General features: G+C 50.1%; 7 protein-coding genes across 7 annotated transcripts; all 7 read right to left on the reverse strand.

The window, feature by feature from the left end:
- Window positions 1-817: 817 nt before the first annotated feature.
- On the reverse strand, window positions 818-2,431 carry N7503_005267 (uncharacterized protein; the record flags this gene model as incomplete). The annotated part of the gene is made up of 2 exons (XM_057064814.1): window positions 818-1,856; window positions 2,223-2,431. 2 exons carry the CDS (start codon window positions 2,429-2,431, stop codon window positions 818-820), a joined length of 1,248 nt encoding a protein of 415 aa, XP_056922557.1.
- Window positions 2,432-3,263: 832 nt separating this feature from the next.
- On the reverse strand, window positions 3,264-4,256 carry atfB (bZIP transcription factor atfB; the record flags this gene model as incomplete). The annotated part of the gene is made up of 1 exon (XM_057064815.1): window positions 3,264-4,256. The coding sequence occupies one exon, from the start codon at window positions 4,254-4,256 to the stop codon at window positions 3,264-3,266; it is 993 nt and encodes a 330-aa protein (XP_056922558.1).
- Window positions 4,257-4,975: 719 nt separating this feature from the next.
- On the reverse strand, window positions 4,976-7,089 carry N7503_005269 (uncharacterized protein; the record flags this gene model as incomplete). The annotated part of the gene is made up of 3 exons (XM_057064816.1): window positions 4,976-5,637; window positions 5,695-5,994; window positions 6,042-7,089. 3 exons carry the CDS (start codon window positions 7,087-7,089, stop codon window positions 4,976-4,978), a joined length of 2,010 nt encoding a protein of 669 aa, XP_056922559.1.
- Window positions 7,090-7,532: 443 nt separating this feature from the next.
- snf4 (AMP-activated serine/threonine-protein kinase regulatory subunit SNF4) lies at window positions 7,533-9,103 on the reverse strand (the record flags this gene model as incomplete). The annotated part of the gene is made up of 6 exons (XM_057064817.1): window positions 7,533-7,715; window positions 7,770-7,879; window positions 7,930-8,286; window positions 8,365-8,514; window positions 8,607-8,736; window positions 8,960-9,103. 6 exons carry the CDS (start codon window positions 9,101-9,103, stop codon window positions 7,533-7,535), a joined length of 1,074 nt encoding a protein of 357 aa, XP_056922560.1.
- Window positions 9,104-9,517: 414 nt separating this feature from the next.
- On the reverse strand, window positions 9,518-10,757 carry N7503_005271 (uncharacterized protein; the record flags this gene model as incomplete). Its single annotated transcript, XM_057064818.1, has 3 exons — window positions 9,518-9,656; window positions 9,718-10,380; window positions 10,465-10,757. The coding sequence occupies 3 exons, from the start codon at window positions 10,755-10,757 to the stop codon at window positions 9,518-9,520; spliced, it is 1,095 nt and encodes a 364-aa protein (XP_056922561.1).
- Window positions 10,758-11,186: 429 nt separating this feature from the next.
- Window positions 11,187-13,301, reverse strand: N7503_005272 (uncharacterized protein; the record flags this gene model as incomplete). Its single annotated transcript, XM_057064819.1, has 1 exon — window positions 11,187-13,301. One exon carries the CDS (start codon window positions 13,299-13,301, stop codon window positions 11,187-11,189), a length of 2,115 nt encoding a protein of 704 aa, XP_056922562.1.
- A 1,039-nt stretch (window positions 13,302-14,340) lies between these two features.
- mdv1 (uncharacterized protein) lies at window positions 14,341-16,915 on the reverse strand. The gene is made up of 4 exons (XM_057064820.1): window positions 16,657-16,915; window positions 15,973-16,567; window positions 14,901-15,913; window positions 14,341-14,849 (listed from the first exon to the last, which is right to left on the reverse strand). The coding sequence occupies exons 1-4, from the start codon at window positions 16,738-16,740 to the stop codon at window positions 14,574-14,576; spliced, it is 1,968 nt and encodes a 655-aa protein (XP_056922563.1). The 5' UTR covers window positions 16,741-16,915; the 3' UTR covers window positions 14,341-14,573.
- Between the last annotated feature and the right edge of the window lie 179 nt (window positions 16,916-17,094).

Below are 17,094 nucleotides of genomic sequence, written 5' to 3' on the forward strand. Positions count from 1 at the left end.
AGTGCATAAGCTTATAAAGTAACCATAACAAAGCCGAAATGATTGGCGAATCCAGGACTAGTCTATATCCCTGAACAATCAAAAGTGGACACGACTTCGAAACAGGAACCGTCACCTTCAGGGCTTATAGCGCACTAGCTGACCCATCTGATAGATCGTGAATGGTACAATAATCATTGTTGCTCCACTAAGAGGCACGGGCCGGGCGCCATCCAAAAGGGTCAAAGCACCATTGTGGAGCAGGCGTCAATGGGCGCTTCGCTACATGAGTCAATGGTGAAGAACTGCCTCTTGATAGCGCGTATGAGTACTCACCGTATTCAGTTTATAAAGATGCACGGGAAACTCTCGAGCCTGTCCTAGATGCCGAATGCTAAGCGCGATCTATCAGTGAGCTCCAACAATGACTGTATTATGTTTTATGTCGATGAGGACATCTTAGCATCTTCCTTGGAAAAGGCTTAAAATATCCAGGGGTATTCGGGCTATTACTCGTCTTTTTGATCTCAGATATCCCTTCACTTTTATGGTTTCTTTATACCTAGTATCCACTAAGTCAAATCTAGCACACGTAAGCCCTGGAGCAAAGAATGCAGCCCATGATACCGCAGCTCAATATTAGTCGCATGCCTACATCAATACAACATTTCATACCCTAAATGTATCAAGGCCAAAGAGCAAGTTGCGGGGAAGGCACACCGCTCGCTTGTGGTCTTTATTAGCCTGATATATAAACAGTCCCTTTGAGCATTCGGTAAAACCCCAGGACTTTAGTACATTGGACGCGTCTATTTTCACATGCATGGGATACCCAAGCCTATGGTGCCTTTTCATCTGTTAGGTAATCTATGTCTGGATGACCATCATTGGTCACCCACTCCTTGAGAAATGCTTTGGTACAGGCGGCTGCCGTCGCAGCAGCGTAACTCTGCAAGCGCTTGTTCTTATGACTGTCAGCATAATCACACACAGCTTTGATAACAATGCACGGCAGATTGTCCCAAGCCCCTGCACCTTCCATTTCAAAAGCAATAACCCCATCCCGTTGCACAAGGGCATCGCGATCTACACCCGAGCGAATCACGCTATCACCAGAGGCCATCAGGCCGAAGTGGATTCGTGGATTGATAGTGGATTGCTCATCACGGGCAATTTGATGTCTAATAGTCAAGGCCGTGTCGCATCCGAGCTCCTCACAAGTCGCCTGAATAGCAGGTTGGGAGATTGGTCCATTTTGATGCTCTTCAATAGAACAGACAGAACATGGAGCCTGGTGGTGCCGGTGGAGATATGTGGATTGGAAAAGCACGTCATGTTCCATACCTGGACACTGTACGCTTTGATCAGGCCACTTTGCCTGCAACGCAGCAAGGTGAACACCAAGCAATTCCTGCAGCTGCACTAGGTTTTTTCGACCGTGAAGCTTAGCCAACAGACTGCGGATGCTCGGATTAGGTCTACCCAAGTTGTCGAGGAGACTATCTTTCCTGATAAAGCTGTGCGGAAGACGCCGACCAAGGTCATATTGAATGATTCCACCGCTGATAATGACATCTGCAAGGAGAATCTCTTCATGATTTGGAGTCTGAGGAGCGGCACCACAGATACCCACGACTAAGGCCAACTCGATATTCTTATAACTATTCCGCAGATTTGAAGCTACACTGGTCGCGGCCCCTTTCCCAATACTAGGCATGTGAGCCAAAACAACCGGATGACGACCTATTATGCCTGTTGTGTAGGCGTTTGTATCTCCCACAGCTTTGCCATATCGTCCGTCGTCGCCATCCCAGCAGCAATCAAAAACGCCCTCCACTGCGTCAGCTTCTGAGGGCAAAGCGCATATAATGGCAATCCTGAAATCATCTCAGGTCTGAGGACGGCTAAAATTAGCTGATACAGGCTCGGTCGATGGCGATGGAAAATTCAGTTTAATCCCAGGTGAATCACCAGACGGGCCTATGTCCGGATGCACTGCACCCTGAGATAATAAATTTGGGTCAACAGATATTTGCTTTAATGACTCTTTTGCACCAAAATCCAGAAGCACTTTGGCAACAGGAAATGCGAGCCGGTGTAGGCTGCACCCAAAGGGCTGCCGTATTAGAAGTGGACTTCGTTCAAGATGACAGCTGAACCACGCAGAAGGAGTAATTTGACCACTGCAGCATGGCCCAATGATGATGTTAAGTGCAATGGACTGCGTCCTTCTTCATCCCGACTCATCGTCGGCACCTGCATCGAGCAACATCTTGACCGTCCCTTCTTTGCCTACTACTACGGCAGAATGAAGCGCCGTAGTGTACTGACTACCTCTAGCATTGACATTTGCCCCACGATGAAGGAGATACGCGACAACTTTATCATGGCCTCGAAATGTGAGACATAATTTGACCTCGAACATCAACGCAGCCCGGTCCGCACGGACCATATAAGGAATTTGAACTACAATTTCTTTGTATATAGTTCGTCTCCTCAGAAATGCAGGTTCTTTAAAATTGTAAAGTAAAAGATTGTGGTTACCTGTATCAGTGGAACAGGTATGTCCATATCCACAATGCATCTCGCGCTCTCGATTGATTTGGGTTCAATTAAAAGAATGTGCAAGGCGTGGTAGATGAACTATCCGGACTTAGACCAAAAGTTGGATGGGATTTGAGGCTCTAATATCCTCGGGTGAGCAACAGGGCAATTGTCGGGATGCCTGAATGGACGCCTAATTGATAGGACATACATTTCGATTGCAAAGAAGCACTGGATACTAAACAGGCTGCAGGCCTTATGAATCGCAATATATCTCATTGAATACTTATGAATGAAATAAGGATCCTATCAAGCGCTCAAGGTAAACAGGAGACAAAAAGAAAAGGTCCCAATCCAGCAAGCCAAGCTCAGCCTTTTCCGAAAGTCCTGAGTAGGAGCATGGAAAGCAAAAAGTGTGCTAATAGAAACATGATAGAGAGTGACAGCCAATAGCAGCTAGGAAGGTGTGAAATGAAAGTGGCGATTCGAATCCAATCGCACGGATGTGTGGCATTACATCCATGTTAACAACGCCGGACGCCCTCCAGTCTTTCCGTTTGACACTGGATTTTATCAAGTACAGCATAGAATGAGAGGCAACAAGGAAAACAAAAAAATAAAGCAGATCCGAGCTCTTTTGAAAGCCGTGTAACGCCATTGCTAACAGATTCATTGCGGAAGCAGGTCAATCCGACCCGTGACGCGGCTCATCGCAACAGAAAAAGAAATAGTCATATTCGTTAAACGTTGATCAAATCATCGAAGTTGTCGTCGGCTGAAAATGCATACGACGACTCAGCTACCAAAGAAGTCTCAGAATCTCTCCGCAGTTGTTGTTCGAATACTTCAGCCGCAGCCGCAGCAGCCGGTTCCAATTGCAGCGGGTCATCGAATCCAAATGATAACGCCGACGGCGCAGCAGGGGCCTGAGACACAGCCGCAGATCGACTCGAAGTAGGTGGTGGGGTGGGAGCAACAGGCGAAGGCGTAGTCTTCATAATATCAATATGCGAGTGCTTCACAGCCGCAGAAGCAACAGGCGCCGGACCATCAATATCGGTGATTTTTTTCACCATCTGCGCAAGATGAAGTTTAATAGGCTCATCGCCACACTGCGCATGTTTCAAAACCTCATTTTTCAAGCACAAGATCTCCGAGCGCAACCGTGCAATTTCGCCGACCAATCGCTCACGCTTCTCCGATTGCTCCTTATAGCGAACCTCCAGAACCTGCGTGTGTTCCTTTTTCTTCTGTCGACATTTACTCGCAGCCAATCTGTTTCGCTCGAGAAACTTGGCCCGCTTTGCTCGCTCTTGGTAGGGCGATGCGTCGTCTAGATCTAGGTCCGGACTAAGGCTGTCCGTGGCGGTCTGGTACTCCCGTGCTCGGCGGCGCTTGCTTGCGCTACCTAGATCTAGACCGGCGGACTCGCGCGCGTACTGATCTTCGTATGGCGGCGGGGTAGGTTGACCATTGCGGACCTGGGCATTTTTGAGATCTCGTTCCAGTGCAGAGTTGGCAAAGGCTGCTGCATCGGCTTTGGCGTCCCATCCGCCGGTGCCTAGGGTTGGTGAGATGGGGCTAAGGCCCCACAGTTGTTCCTCGTCCGGCATTGGAAGGCCTAGAAACTCGCCCGCAAAAGCGTTTGTCGCTGTGAAGGGCGATGCGCCCAGAGAATTGAGGTCTGAGAGTGGTAACCCGTTAGGCAGAGGGTTCACGTTTCCAGTAGACATATCAAGGTGGTCAATTTGGCGGGTTCTAATGGGCCGGCAGGGACAAGAGGGGTTGTGAGATGGCCAATGTTTGTGTATCGAAGAAAGAGCACAGGTTCAGGTTCCAAAGCCACTTCCCGTTCAGAGTCTCGGGCGTCAAGCAGGTCGCGTCCTCGGTTGAGGTGCTCAAGTAAGTTAAGAAAGGGAAGGAAGAACCACGGGTTAGATTCAGGCCGGTGCCTGAAGAAGTGTTCTAGGTGTCGGTCGTCCGGTTGGAGCCACGGACATCAATTCCTACGGTCCAGCAGATCCGAGCGAATAAGGGGATGGCGAGCAAGTTCTGGATGTGTGACCAAGAGAGAGTGTTACGGAAAGTAGACAAACGCCCATTGTCCATCCCGGTTCTGCTTGGCGCCCACTTGCATGGTCTACTTCTCCTTCCTTTCCAGCAAGACAGAAAGGGGATCTCATATATAGAAAAGCGGAGAATATAAAGGAAACCAGTCCAGGTTTATTAACATTTATTTGACATCACCATAGAGGAGCAACAACAACCAAGTTGAGAAGCCGGGATTGGAGCCATCCAATCATAGTGGAGAACGCGACATTGAGAAACCAAGTTTTGGTGGAAAGTGGAGAACCTTCTCCATGATTGACACTATACCCTGAGCTAGTTCTACCTTATACAACGCGCCCATGAATAACTTGGATAACAATACACAAATCAAGTAAACCCCTTTCTACTCTCGCTTTCCAGTCCGCGAATCACCTTTCCATTCTCGAAGCTGGCGACTAACACCACGCCACTGAGCGATCAACAGCCCCACTACCCGTTGCTCCTCAATCTCCTGTTCCACCGAGCGTTGCGCCGCGCGATCACGATCCAAACCACCGATCAGTAGCGGTCCAAACACCCGCACCAATCCATCGGGCTGGAGAGGGGTTGCCACTGACCGGACCAAGTCCCCGGGATGAGTGATTGGTTCTTCTTCCATATTCTCCGTCTTCTGCAGGAGGCTGGTGAGTAGCCCAAACACTGCACAGATCAGGGCACATTGCATCTCCCCGGTCAATGCCATAATCGCCAATGCGATTAGCTGGATGCAGCCTGTACTCGCAGGGCCGGCTAGGTAAATGCTATATAGAACCTGAAAGAGACGGACAGAACCAAGAATCCCACCAGGGAACCCCGCCAGTATTTCCTTGAAGACCCACCCGACGCTGAGCACGGCTGCTGCATTGGACTCGGTCTCGACATGCGGAAGAGCAACTACCCGTGTTGTTAACGCGATCTTGTCTGCATCTCGCTCCGCAAGCAAGACCTGATTCGCAAAGTGGTCGTACAGGCGTGTGGCGGCCTTCATGTCGCCCGGTTCGATGAAAAGCTCGGTCGAATGGGGGCCTGCAGGAACCCGGGTCAATTAGGCACACCATGACGTACGTAGTGAGGCTCACGAACCAGACGCCCGCAAGTATACCACCATCGCCACGATGCATGCCGGCAGTTTCAAGGGTGCAGGCGCTAGGTTGGAGGGCAAGATCAGGTAGCTGTGTCCTCCAAGCCGTGCAATGAATTCAACCGATTTTCCTCGTAGAGAGCTCATTGGACTCGGTCGGCGACTCAGATTGGCAAATGTTTTAGTTCGTCGCAGCTTCGAGATCGGGTAAAATACTTCTCCCAGGGTCTGATTCGATTGCGTTGGGCGCATACGGCCGAATCGAGTTCGCCGCCTAGTTTCCTCCGGCTTTTTCTCTTCAGCTAGAGAGATCGTTAGATACAATATGCAACATGGTAGGAGGACTTACATTGAGGAATGGCAGGTTCATCTCCCTGGATCGAAATGGCCAAGTTCAACTGAGCAGCGAGCACGTCGAATCTCATTGCCGCTTGGGATGGGTCTACACGGCTCAGTCTACTGCCTCGACTCCCTTGACTGCTACCAGAGCCGACTCGGGTGGCATTGAGAACAGAATGGTGACTGGTGTGAGACTTAGAAGAGGATTGTCTTTCAATCTCGACGCGAGAACGGGCAGAGGACTGAGATTGTATCTGGCTGCGATCACTGTACCGGGATGACGCTCCGGGCTGATGCCGCGATTCGATGTTCTTCCCGTCAGAGAAAGGATCCGATGCTTCGGGAACATGAGTATTATCTTTGTCAAAGTCCAACAAGCTCGACCAGAACACATTATCTTCTAGTTCCTTGATAGGTACGGGAATGCGCTGAGATGGGTGCCGATTCACCGTGGCGGTGGTTTGGTTCGATTCCTGAGAAAGCACGGTCTGGGCGCTAACATTGCGCTGCTCCAGAACTTCACCCTCGACAGTAGATGGATGTTGCGGATGAAGAGCTTTTTTGACTGGGTCTGTTGTCATCGGGTCCACGGCACCATTTTGCGGTAGCGGAATCGTAGGCTGAGCCGATTCTGATGCAGAGCTTCGATCCTGGGATCTGCCCAGACGAAGCCGGGAGATGAGGCCCTTCAAGCGTCCAGATCCGCCCTGGGATTCGCGCTGATATCGACGCTGAAATTCGGATCGAGAACGATCGCTGCCATCATTGCTCTCGCGTGTGGGTACGCTCGTGGGTACGCTGGGAGACTGTCTTTCCAATGGTTCGTGACTAGAATCATCGCGTTGGTCATCCGTATCTTGGTAACTTGCTAAATCATTGACGCCTTCTTCCTCTATCGGTGTTCTAATTCCTTCACTGATCGCAGTTGGCTGTGGCTCTTGGGTCAAGGGAGCAGCAGCGGACTGTGAGCGACGTAGTCCATGCCAGGTATGGCGAGTAGCAGGTGGAGTGGATTTAGCCCGCTGCTTCAATCGAAACAAAGCCCGAAAAGACGGCATACTTGTCACTCACATGAAAGCAGGGAAGGGCACGAGTCAAGACTGAGCATTGTAGAACAGAAGAGCAAGTTTAAAGAGTGAAGCGGGAAGTATCATACACTCGCACCTTCCAATTTTCCCGTCAAATACAACTAGAATGGGAAAGAGCAAATAGATATCAAGAGCAAGTATTTTGATTCGATCATCGACATTCAGAAGGAAATCTATTTCTGTCCGTTCCAGCGCCGAGGCTGGACTTCGTATCAAATAATGAACTTAAGTGCACAGTGTAGACCTTATTATTACCTTTGTACATTCATGAGAATCTCAAAAGTCAATCCAAACATAAAAGAAACCTGGGCTCAAGCCCGCTGTGTCCTCAATGACACGAACAAGAAACAAACGCCGGTATCATGCAGGAAAAGAACATATGTATAAGAGCGGTAGAAGGTTGCCGATCTTGATCATACTTCATCAGTCTCACCCTCAAGCAGGATGTAGTGGAGAATATCACTGAGGGTGAGAACACCCTTGAGCTTGAAGTGCTCATCTACAACGACTAAACGGTGGACCCGGGATTTGCGGATGGTGTCGAAAATAGTGTCGAGTCCGTCGTTGAGTGAGCAGGTGTAGATACCCGGGAATTCCTGGACAAATAATTAGCCGATTGCGCATTAATATGGGTCATCTATATTCCATACCGGTGATCGCTTCTTCAGCACCTCTCCCACGGTGAGACTTAAGTCATCGTAGACGCCACCTCGAATCAGCGCAATAACATCTACCGACTCGAAGACATTGTAGACAACGCCTATATAAATGATTAGTATTGAAATAGTGACCTGTGAAGAGCTTCCATACCATCTGAATTCAAGATCGGCATACTAGAAATGCTGCGCTCGACCAGAATATGAATCACATCAATGACGGGCGTGTCCATCGACGCTGTCGCAATGTTGGTATACGTGCCCACCTTGAGCTCCCCCAAGGGACGGCGCAGCATCTGAGTGTCGGGAACGTTGACAGCCACAAACTTCAAAATACGGTATTGGGTAATGACGCTGAGAACATGGGAGCGGTCTGTCTGGCTGTCATTGGTAACGAGGGGGATACGACGGGCGCGCGACTCAAGCATGCGGCGACATGCTTCATAGAGGGGACGTTCGGGGTCAATGGAGATTGTCTCGGGCGGCGCGACACCCAATGCCTTCTCAACATCTGTCATCAAGTCATGGTCAGCGTGCATGTCTTTAGGCGACTCTATAGCCCAAGTGGGTAAGTGGGGACGGAACGCACCTCGTAAGCTATCTAACCGGAACTGGTCGATCTGGTCGAGAGCCGCGGGGTTCTGGAAATAGTACTGAATCACATTGATATAGTCGGAAGTGGTCAGAAGACCTGCGAATTTCGAAGCCTTAGAGTCCCACAACGGGGCGGAGACGATGCCTGTACTTCCCGATTTCCTCGCAGTCAGCCGGGGGTGTTCTCGGTGTTTGGATTTCCTCACGTTTGTGTCGTGAGCTGGGGGAAGGGTTGACACATGCCATTTTGGATGAGAATATTCAAGCTCTCTTTGACAGAGAGGGAGGTATCGAAGATAATGAGGCGGAAACTCAGCGGGAGGACGTCGTAGCTGGTGCGGACTTTTAGGAAATTGCGAATGGCACGCTGTTTGACGCTGCGTTAGTCAAGATCTGGATGCGCGGGTCACCCGCCACGAGCTAGGAGGATATTGTAATTCCGGTCTCCCCGTTCCCTTTCTTTCGTGTCCCCGTCAGATCTCTAAAAGAAAGCCCAACTTGTCGGGGATATCTGATGGCTGATCCGAGTGCGGGGGGTAGAAGAGTGGGATAGGAATGAAGCGCGGAGGTCAATTCTTTACGAAACTCACCAGGCCTTGACGCTCTTCCCGATCGATTGGTCTCTCGGAGGCCATTGGAGGGCGAAGGTACGAGGATGGCTGCACGAAAGGCGCGTGACCAAGGGAGTTGAAGGGCCCGGTGAGTTGAGGCCGAGTGTCTTCCGCCTTCGTCATGGCCCAAAGTGGGGTGCGAGGGGGATGGGAAAAATTAAGAAAGGAACTTTAGTGGGGAAACATCTGGGGTTCCCAAGGTTCTCTACGATCCCCGGGGGAAAGGATATAATTTACAGAATATATACAAGTTCAAAAGGAGAAAATCTAAAGCCTCAAACATCAACTCCCCCGCTTGTTAATTTGCCCATAGGCCCATGCTCTGGTGCCTCGTCTTTCAGGCATCCACGTCAAAGAGTCATCGTTAACAAGATCACGAACACTATATCCTTAATTCAATGCATTTGAATACGAATATAATCTTGAGTTCAAATCCAGCTCAACTCAATCTATGCTATTTCATCCCTTTCCGTTCTTCAGCTTTCAGGGCTTTGTGAATGGTCTTTTTCTTGCATATTGATAATTTAATCCAGATAATCAGGGCGACTCTTGACATAAAGTCTGCGGTCGTCGGACATACATGTAAACATCCCCAAAATGCTCATCACTAGCCCCCCAGTCAAAGCAGTCATACCCTTCCATCAACGCCCGCACCCGAGCAGAACACGGATCCGTTCTATGCCAAGTTAGCACAGCAATAAGTGCGACCAGTCCAATAAAGCAAGGAAGTCACTTACAAAGACCCCTCCCCTCTCTTATCATAATCATTATCACCAACCTTGTTCCAAATAACCACCGCAGGTCTTGCAACATCAGTGATGATCTCCTTGGTAGGCACATTCGACGCAATAGACACCACGATCGAGAAATCGTCCATCTCCAACCATGCCATTGGATCTTCAATCACCTCAACTTCGTGCTCTGCAAGAAGAGCCCGGTCTACATCCACGTACTCCGGATCCTGCACATAGCTAGGTACCTTAGCCACGCCGTTCTTCTTTTTAAGCCAATCACGTAGCGTGAGGACAAGGGCATGCTGATACGCGGGACGACCGAATCGATCTTGATCCTGATTTTGTAGGTAGGAGAGACATCCTAGAGACACGGCTACGACTTTGGTGATTTCTAGGTGCGCAGCTGAGGAGTCCAGGAACTTGGTGAGATTCTTGCACATCTCCGTTTCGGTCCAGTCTTGTCGGTGCTTTTCAAAATCGGGGCGGGCTACCTCCAGCGGTAAACGAGGGAAGGCGTCAACGGGCTCATGTTTATCTTTTCTTCGGATCAGACACGAATGCACGATTTGTATGCTACTGAGGTTCGGGACTTCTTTGTCGAAACCTCGCCAGAAAATATGGTGCCGCATACTGGCTCGGCACGTGTACGAGATGGCAGGTCTTTGGCTATGAGAGTATCAGTGAATTGGGCATAAGACGGGGAAGAATATATCTCAGTGGGGATCGCGGTCATGCTCTGTGTTCACTTACAGTACCCACTCTTCCTCAACTCCATCTGTGTCACGCATGGTCTTGATATCGCCGGACTTGATATCATACTCAACCATTGCGCCGTCCACCGCTTTGACAACGATCTGGTCACCGTGTGCCGGTTGGCGCTGCATCTGCTCTAAAGCAGAGCGGATAGTCTCTTTGCTGAACCATGGCACGCCGGAATTGTAGAGCTCATCAATTCGGGCAAGAGCTTCTTCCTCTGATTTCGGTGTATCAGCAGGAGGTCCATTGGACCAGCGATGATGGCAGTAATAATGAGCTTGACCCATTGTGTCACTGAAATTGTGGGAGAAAAACTGATGTATTCAGCAAAGCGCGAAAATACTGGAAGTCCGTTGTTGTTATGTTGACGTTTACGCGCTTTAAAGGCAAGTGGGCGCTTATTGCAAAATTCTAGGTTGAACAGCGCATCAAGCGCCAGGTGTCACGAAGGTCAAAGCGTTCCTGAGTCTGCCTTGGGCGTAAATAGTTTTCAGCCTAAAACAAGCATTGTGAAACTCAATGTTGGTATTAAATCTATCGCCCTGGCGATGTGCCCTAACGCCGTTGCACGCTAAATGCATGGTATCATCTCGCCGCAGAACATGAAAACAAATTCGTATCCACCTCGCCCTTTTCCATGAGAGATAGAGAGTAATGTAAATAAAACGCAGAGCATAATATAGAAGCCATATAAGACGGTGCAACGATATTATAAATCAGATGTGGCCATGTAGCTTGAACCGATAAATGCACGTGTGGTTCGAGCCCCAGTTGGATTTCACCCGGAATGCCACTTTGTCCACTCGGATTGTCGGAATATCGATGATTGTGTTCAGATGGAATCGCTGGACATTGTTGTGCTTGTTGATGTCATACACCATTTTACCGATGCGGTAGAAATTCGGGCCAAGCAGGGGATCGTCCGAGTAGGCGCTCTCGGGATCATACATATTTGTCGCACTCAACGAGTTCATGAGTACTTCATGGAGAGAATCCTCGCCGGGAATGCTGTACCCTCCAAGGCCTTCATCTCTCGACGACATGGGCTCAATCGGCCGGCGAGGAGTTGACTTCCACCAAGAGAAGATGGACGAAGAGCCCTGGAAGGGCAGGGGAATAACACGGTACCGAGCCCAGACTTCAATTTCTCGGGGTGCAGCTCCTGGGTCTAGAGTGGAACCGGAAGGAACATGCTCCACGACGACCTCCTCTGGCACGATGTCACGACCAAGAAGCACTGAAATCTGAGACACTCCATTGCGTGGAGCACTGCACCAACAATCTCCTACTTCCTCCCAAGGAATAAGAGCAGCCACAGGGGGCATCGAAGCGGTAATAGTCGAGCGTAGGCCAAGCATGGTGAGGACAACGCGCTGATAGAATGGGTATGAGCGGTCCGCTGTAGGTGTGGTTTGATGCGGATCAACGATAGCGCCCAATGCCAGAGATAAGAAATTGATTTTATGGATTGGGCTTTCATATCCGGCCGGTACGCCTACAGCATAGGTAGGGCTCGAGTCACGAGCATGCTCTGATCGAACAGCCACCAGTTCGCGAGATAAGGATGACATCTGCTCGTTCATTTTCGAGACCTGGTCTTTGAGACCATGCACAGCGACGGAATCAGTCGCATTGGGAGAGTATTGGATGGGAGCTGGGAAATGCGGAAATTCAAGCTTCTCCCAGAGCCCCATTTGGAAGGAAATAGCCAGAGCTAAGGGCAATAGCAGCATAATGGCTAGGCGGCCCCAGTTGGTTCGCTTTGATTCTTTGGAAGGTACGTCTTCAACCTGGGTTGCTGGTCGGGCTGGCAAATGCCATTCACGAGCTAGGTCCTCAGGGGGTACTAACTCTGGAGGTTCGACACTAGGCTCAGAACGAAAGAATTGGGGAATGATCGTTCGCACCGATGTAGTCCAACCACCTGCAGGGGAGGCAGATCCATCCATCGGCTCAGCTTCAATCTCGGACTTGGGCTCATTCGGGTGTTCCGATATTAGCTCATCATCACCATATTCTTCTTCCTCCTCTCCTTCCTCTTCTTCCTCGTCAATAGTACTAGGAAGAATACTAGATAATCCCGAAGGGCGCCGAGGAGGTGCAGTGATATTGCGCCCATGGGTGCTTGGTCTCGTCCTTTTCAGGTCATCCTCGTGAATATCACGCTCTAGATTCCAAGATACCACAGACGCGTTATCTATCGAGCTTTGACGGCTCCATCGACCTGAGCTGTTTGTTTCGTGAGTATCGTGTCCACCACGCTGAAGAGCTGATGGGTAAAGCGGAGAATTTGGCGAATTTGACATGACTGATAAACGTCGTGGGAGAGGTGGTTCGGCACCAGGACTCGAGTCTGTGGACACAGTTCGTTGAATTGGAGGTGAAGGTGTTGAGTCAGATTGGTTGCTTTCCTCTTTTGTAGGCGTCATAGTTGCTTCGCGCAACGCCCGGTGTAGCTGAGTTTCATCTGGAGTCGGCTCTCGCTTCGTCCTTCGACGAACAGATTCAGCAGGTTGTCGCTTCTTTGGTGTAGGCTTTGCTGTTCCTTGTGGCATTTTTTGGGCCTTCTTTTGTGCGTTGACTTCAGTAGCAGCTCTCAGTTGACTGTTCTCCAAGGCTTGGTTAACGGATTCGGCAATTTGTCTGAGGTTGGTGATCTTTTGAGGTGGCGGTGCGGGCAAGCGCCTAGGCATGGTTGTCCCGAATTGCGACCCATACCCAAATGAGGCTTTGATTGGTATGGGAGGCAAATATGGGTTGTGTGGGACTAATGGTTGGAATGGACTCTCCTCAACCTCAACGTACCCTTTTGGAAGCTTTCTTGGAGGCATCTGTGCAATCAAGTTAGCGCGTGGCAACAAATTGTCGAGTATCAACTAGAATCATGTCTGTCTTGGAGCCTGCGAGCCAGTGGAGTAGGCTTTACTCAATGTAGCGGGGATGTCAAATGATGAGAAACGCAACTCGCAGACAGCAGATGATTAGTGTAGTTGCAGAGAAGTAACGACAAAGCCTTTCAGGCTATCCAGGAATCAAGGGCGGTGTCACACAAGTATCAGAGCAGGGCAATAGGCTTGTTCCGATCAAAGAATCCAGACGAGAATAGCAAAGAGGCAACCAACACTTACTCTTTTATTTAACGGGATGTACCCGGTCTGAAACAAACTGTGCCGAGAGACCAGCAAAAACCTCCCAGCAGGAGATATCCGATTAAATAAACCAGTGAGGCTATCAATGTTAGCTCCGGGTTCACTCAGATTCAAACAAAAACAGAGCCTAGTGTGGATGCCACGGGGCATGGAGGTAACTGGGGATGCCGCGCTCCCTTGTCGGTATAACCCCACTGTCCAGGCAAAGCGATCACCGAGACTACTCAGATACTTACTTGGAATTGATAAATCATCAATATTTCGCTTGGAAATACGATGGCCGTGAAAGCTAGGCTTTGTAGCTTGCGACCCCAGGCTTTTGCAATAGTCAAGACGCGCAGACGCGCGACGGAACGTGACTTGCGGGTTTCAAATGTGGATCCCGAGAATGAGATCAGCAATATTGATGATCCGCGATAAGAATGAATTGAGGTCCTTGCAAGTCGGAGGGGAATGGTGGGAATGGCGGGTTTTCTTTAAGGAGGAGATGAGAGATAAAAAGAAGTCTGGGCGTGCAAGCGCGAAGAATCTCGGCCTCGACTCTGAAGTGTGACATGATGCTTTCCTTTGCCTTTGTCATGAGTCTTTGTCGCGTAGTTTCAGCACTCTAACTTTTTTGCGGCAGACTTCTATTTTTAATGCTCAAAGCTATGCCGACAAATCATACGCGCTGTTTCTTCTGTTTCTGATTTTTCTTCTTATGTCTATTTAAGAATATGGGGTTCCAACAAAGTGAATTGGATTGGCGTGCAAAATGGAACGGTGCTAAGTACAGAGCAGTCGATATCATAGTTCTTCCATGTGCGCCACTTTGCTCCATCCAGCGCTCTAGGCAGGGGGTTGGGATACTATACAATAGGCGTGGAAGGCAAGGGAGGGGGGGAATGGAGAGCCCCAAGCAAGGTTGCAAAGATGATGGAGAAGGGCAGAGGAAGAGAATGATATCCCGACACTTTAACATGTCCATGCACCCATTGTGCCGTCTTTGCGACCTTCGACGAGATATCCATCCTTGAGTCGTACACGCTCGATGGTAGAGGGGAATGGCCCCTCTTCTTCGATACCAACACCAGGGCCGCAATCCCAATGTTTACCATCGGCCTTGTCGTATACTTTCACTACGGTCTCACCGGTGGCAGCCACGATGCGCTTGGAATCGAACATCATGCTGGTAATGGGTTTTTCGTAGGCATAGGCGTCGGAAATTGAGCCCATCCGTAGATCCCAGATCTGAGAATTGTTAGTTCAACGTCCTGGTGAAAAGTATACACAAAAGCTTACCCGAATGCTTCTATCAAGACTACCCGTCACCAGGTGCATGTCATCAAATTGTAGACATGTGACGGGACCAGTGTGACCCACGAGGCTCCGATGAACCTGACCACTACGCAGATCCCAGAGACGGACCATGCCGTCAGCTGTTCCGCAGGCCAGAGCGGCATCAAAGCACTGCAGAGCTCCAACGAAATCGGCAGACGCATCTGGAAGACGACCAGATGGTCGCCAGCTTCCATCTGTTGAAGTAGTTGTAGAGGCCTGAGTAGCCGCCCACAAGATATCCAGAGTCTGAACACATCTACCCTTAACAAGATCCCACTGGCGCAATGTCTTGTCCGCGGATCCAGAGATGAGCGTGTTGCCCTTGAAGTGAAGCGCAGTGACTTCATCGACATGGGCATCTAAAGTAAAGACATGGCAATCTTCAAAGTTGGACGATGAAGCGGAAGGAGTCTCAAAGAGCTCCTCCTCGTCCCGCTCATGCTTGTTCAGACGGCTATTGCCACGAGTAGTGGGCCGAGCACGGCTCAGATCCCACAGTCGAACAGATGCATCCATAGATCCCGTTGCCACAATATTATCCTCCACCTGTAAGGTTCTAACAGATGCATGATGTCCTTCTAAAAATCCTGAGCAGCGACCAACGTTCATGTCCCAAACACGCACTGTGTCGTCTAAAGCAGCGCTAACCATCGTACCGAATGGATAGTCGAAGTCAATGGCGGTGACCATATCGGTGTGTGCCTGGATCTCCTTGATTAAGGAGCCTGGGGCGAAATGTTCATGGAGGATTGGCATGGATCGTTTTCTTATAGATCGGTGGCGCAGGCTCTTCGGCGATGAGTTAGGAAGTTTCTCATATATAGATTCGGACATGAAAGATGCATCCATAGCCGGGTCGCCGGAAGACACGGTAGAGTCATCGTTGGCTTCGGAGGTCTGGGGTGTTTCCGCGGTGGCGGAAGTCTCGGGGGTTTCTTCTGGGAAGTCTTCAAGCTTATTGTCGAGCTCCGTTACTACAATTATGTCAGAATAAATGCTGTTGCGTCAAATGTGCCCACAAGGCTCAACCCACGATCATGTTCCAGTGCCGCTTCGTCCATCTCCAAGCCGGCTAATCGATCGAGCACAATCTGGCGCATTTTGTGTAAATTGGCAACTTTGTTGTCTATCTCGTGAATCTCGGCGCTGCACATGTTCTTCCGGATACCCATTAGGTCCAGTCGGCGACTCAGCGCTTTCCGTTCTTCCTTCAGCCCGGCTGGACCAGCAGTCAGGGCGCCGCCCTTCTCGCTATCCTTCAGTGCTTTCTTCGAGCTGCGCCTGCGGTGTCGTTTTTGTGCGTGGTCTTCTTCAGGGACGGAAGCCTGGAAACCTTGGAATAGGGAGTAGGAGCTACTGTCCTCGGGTATGTTGGCGAGGAGCTCATCTGGGAGGGAAGAGATGGCACGCGACTGGATTTCAGTGGTGGACAGCCTCGATCGCACGAGATCGGTCGGAGTCGTCTGGGTTAGAGAGAAGACCTTGCGCTGCGCCGCTGGCCGGCGCAGTTCGCGATGGATGTCGCTCATAGCATTTTGATAATGGGCGTTTGGATTCTGGTCGGTCGGTCCCATCAAGTGTCCCGCGGTCGTGGTGACCTTTCGCCCGAAAGCTTCGATGTGACGGGTCTGTTATTCGCATCCAGATTAGCCTAGCCCGCGGCGTGGAAGAGGGGTACAGCTGGAAGGTGAAAGGCTTTTAAAAGAAAAAAACTTACCGTCAATCCGGTTCCGAGCAAGCCTTCGCCCTCAACAATATCTGATAGACCGGACGGCGACTCGTCGCGGCGGTGATTCTCCATGTTAGGAGGCGTCTTAGGGGCTCAACCTTGACCCATGCGTTGTTGAGGGAGATTCGGAGAAGGTTGGAGAGATAACCGTCATGTGTCCACGCGATGATTTACCGCGTTCCCCGGGTATTTCGTACAGGGCCGTATGGTACTTTTAATATTCAAAACCAGGTTATATCCATTCCAGGTGCAGTGGAAGGGTCTGATCCTTAGTCCTGCAAGCCGATCCGGACTAGTGAGATTGCTGCAAGGTGCTTTGGGGCCCTTCAGTATCTGTACTTGTAGGTACGTACATGTTTGCTGGTCCCATACAGCTGAGCTCCGTACTGGCCGAGTACCGAATACCCGGCCTGCCCCAACACTGAA

The sequence above is a fragment of the Penicillium pulvis genome, assembly GCF_028828015.1.
Source record: "Penicillium pulvis strain IBT 33274 chromosome Unknown contig_23_segment0_segment0, whole genome shotgun sequence".
Taxonomy (NCBI): domain Eukaryota; kingdom Fungi; phylum Ascomycota; class Eurotiomycetes; order Eurotiales; family Aspergillaceae; genus Penicillium; species Penicillium pulvis.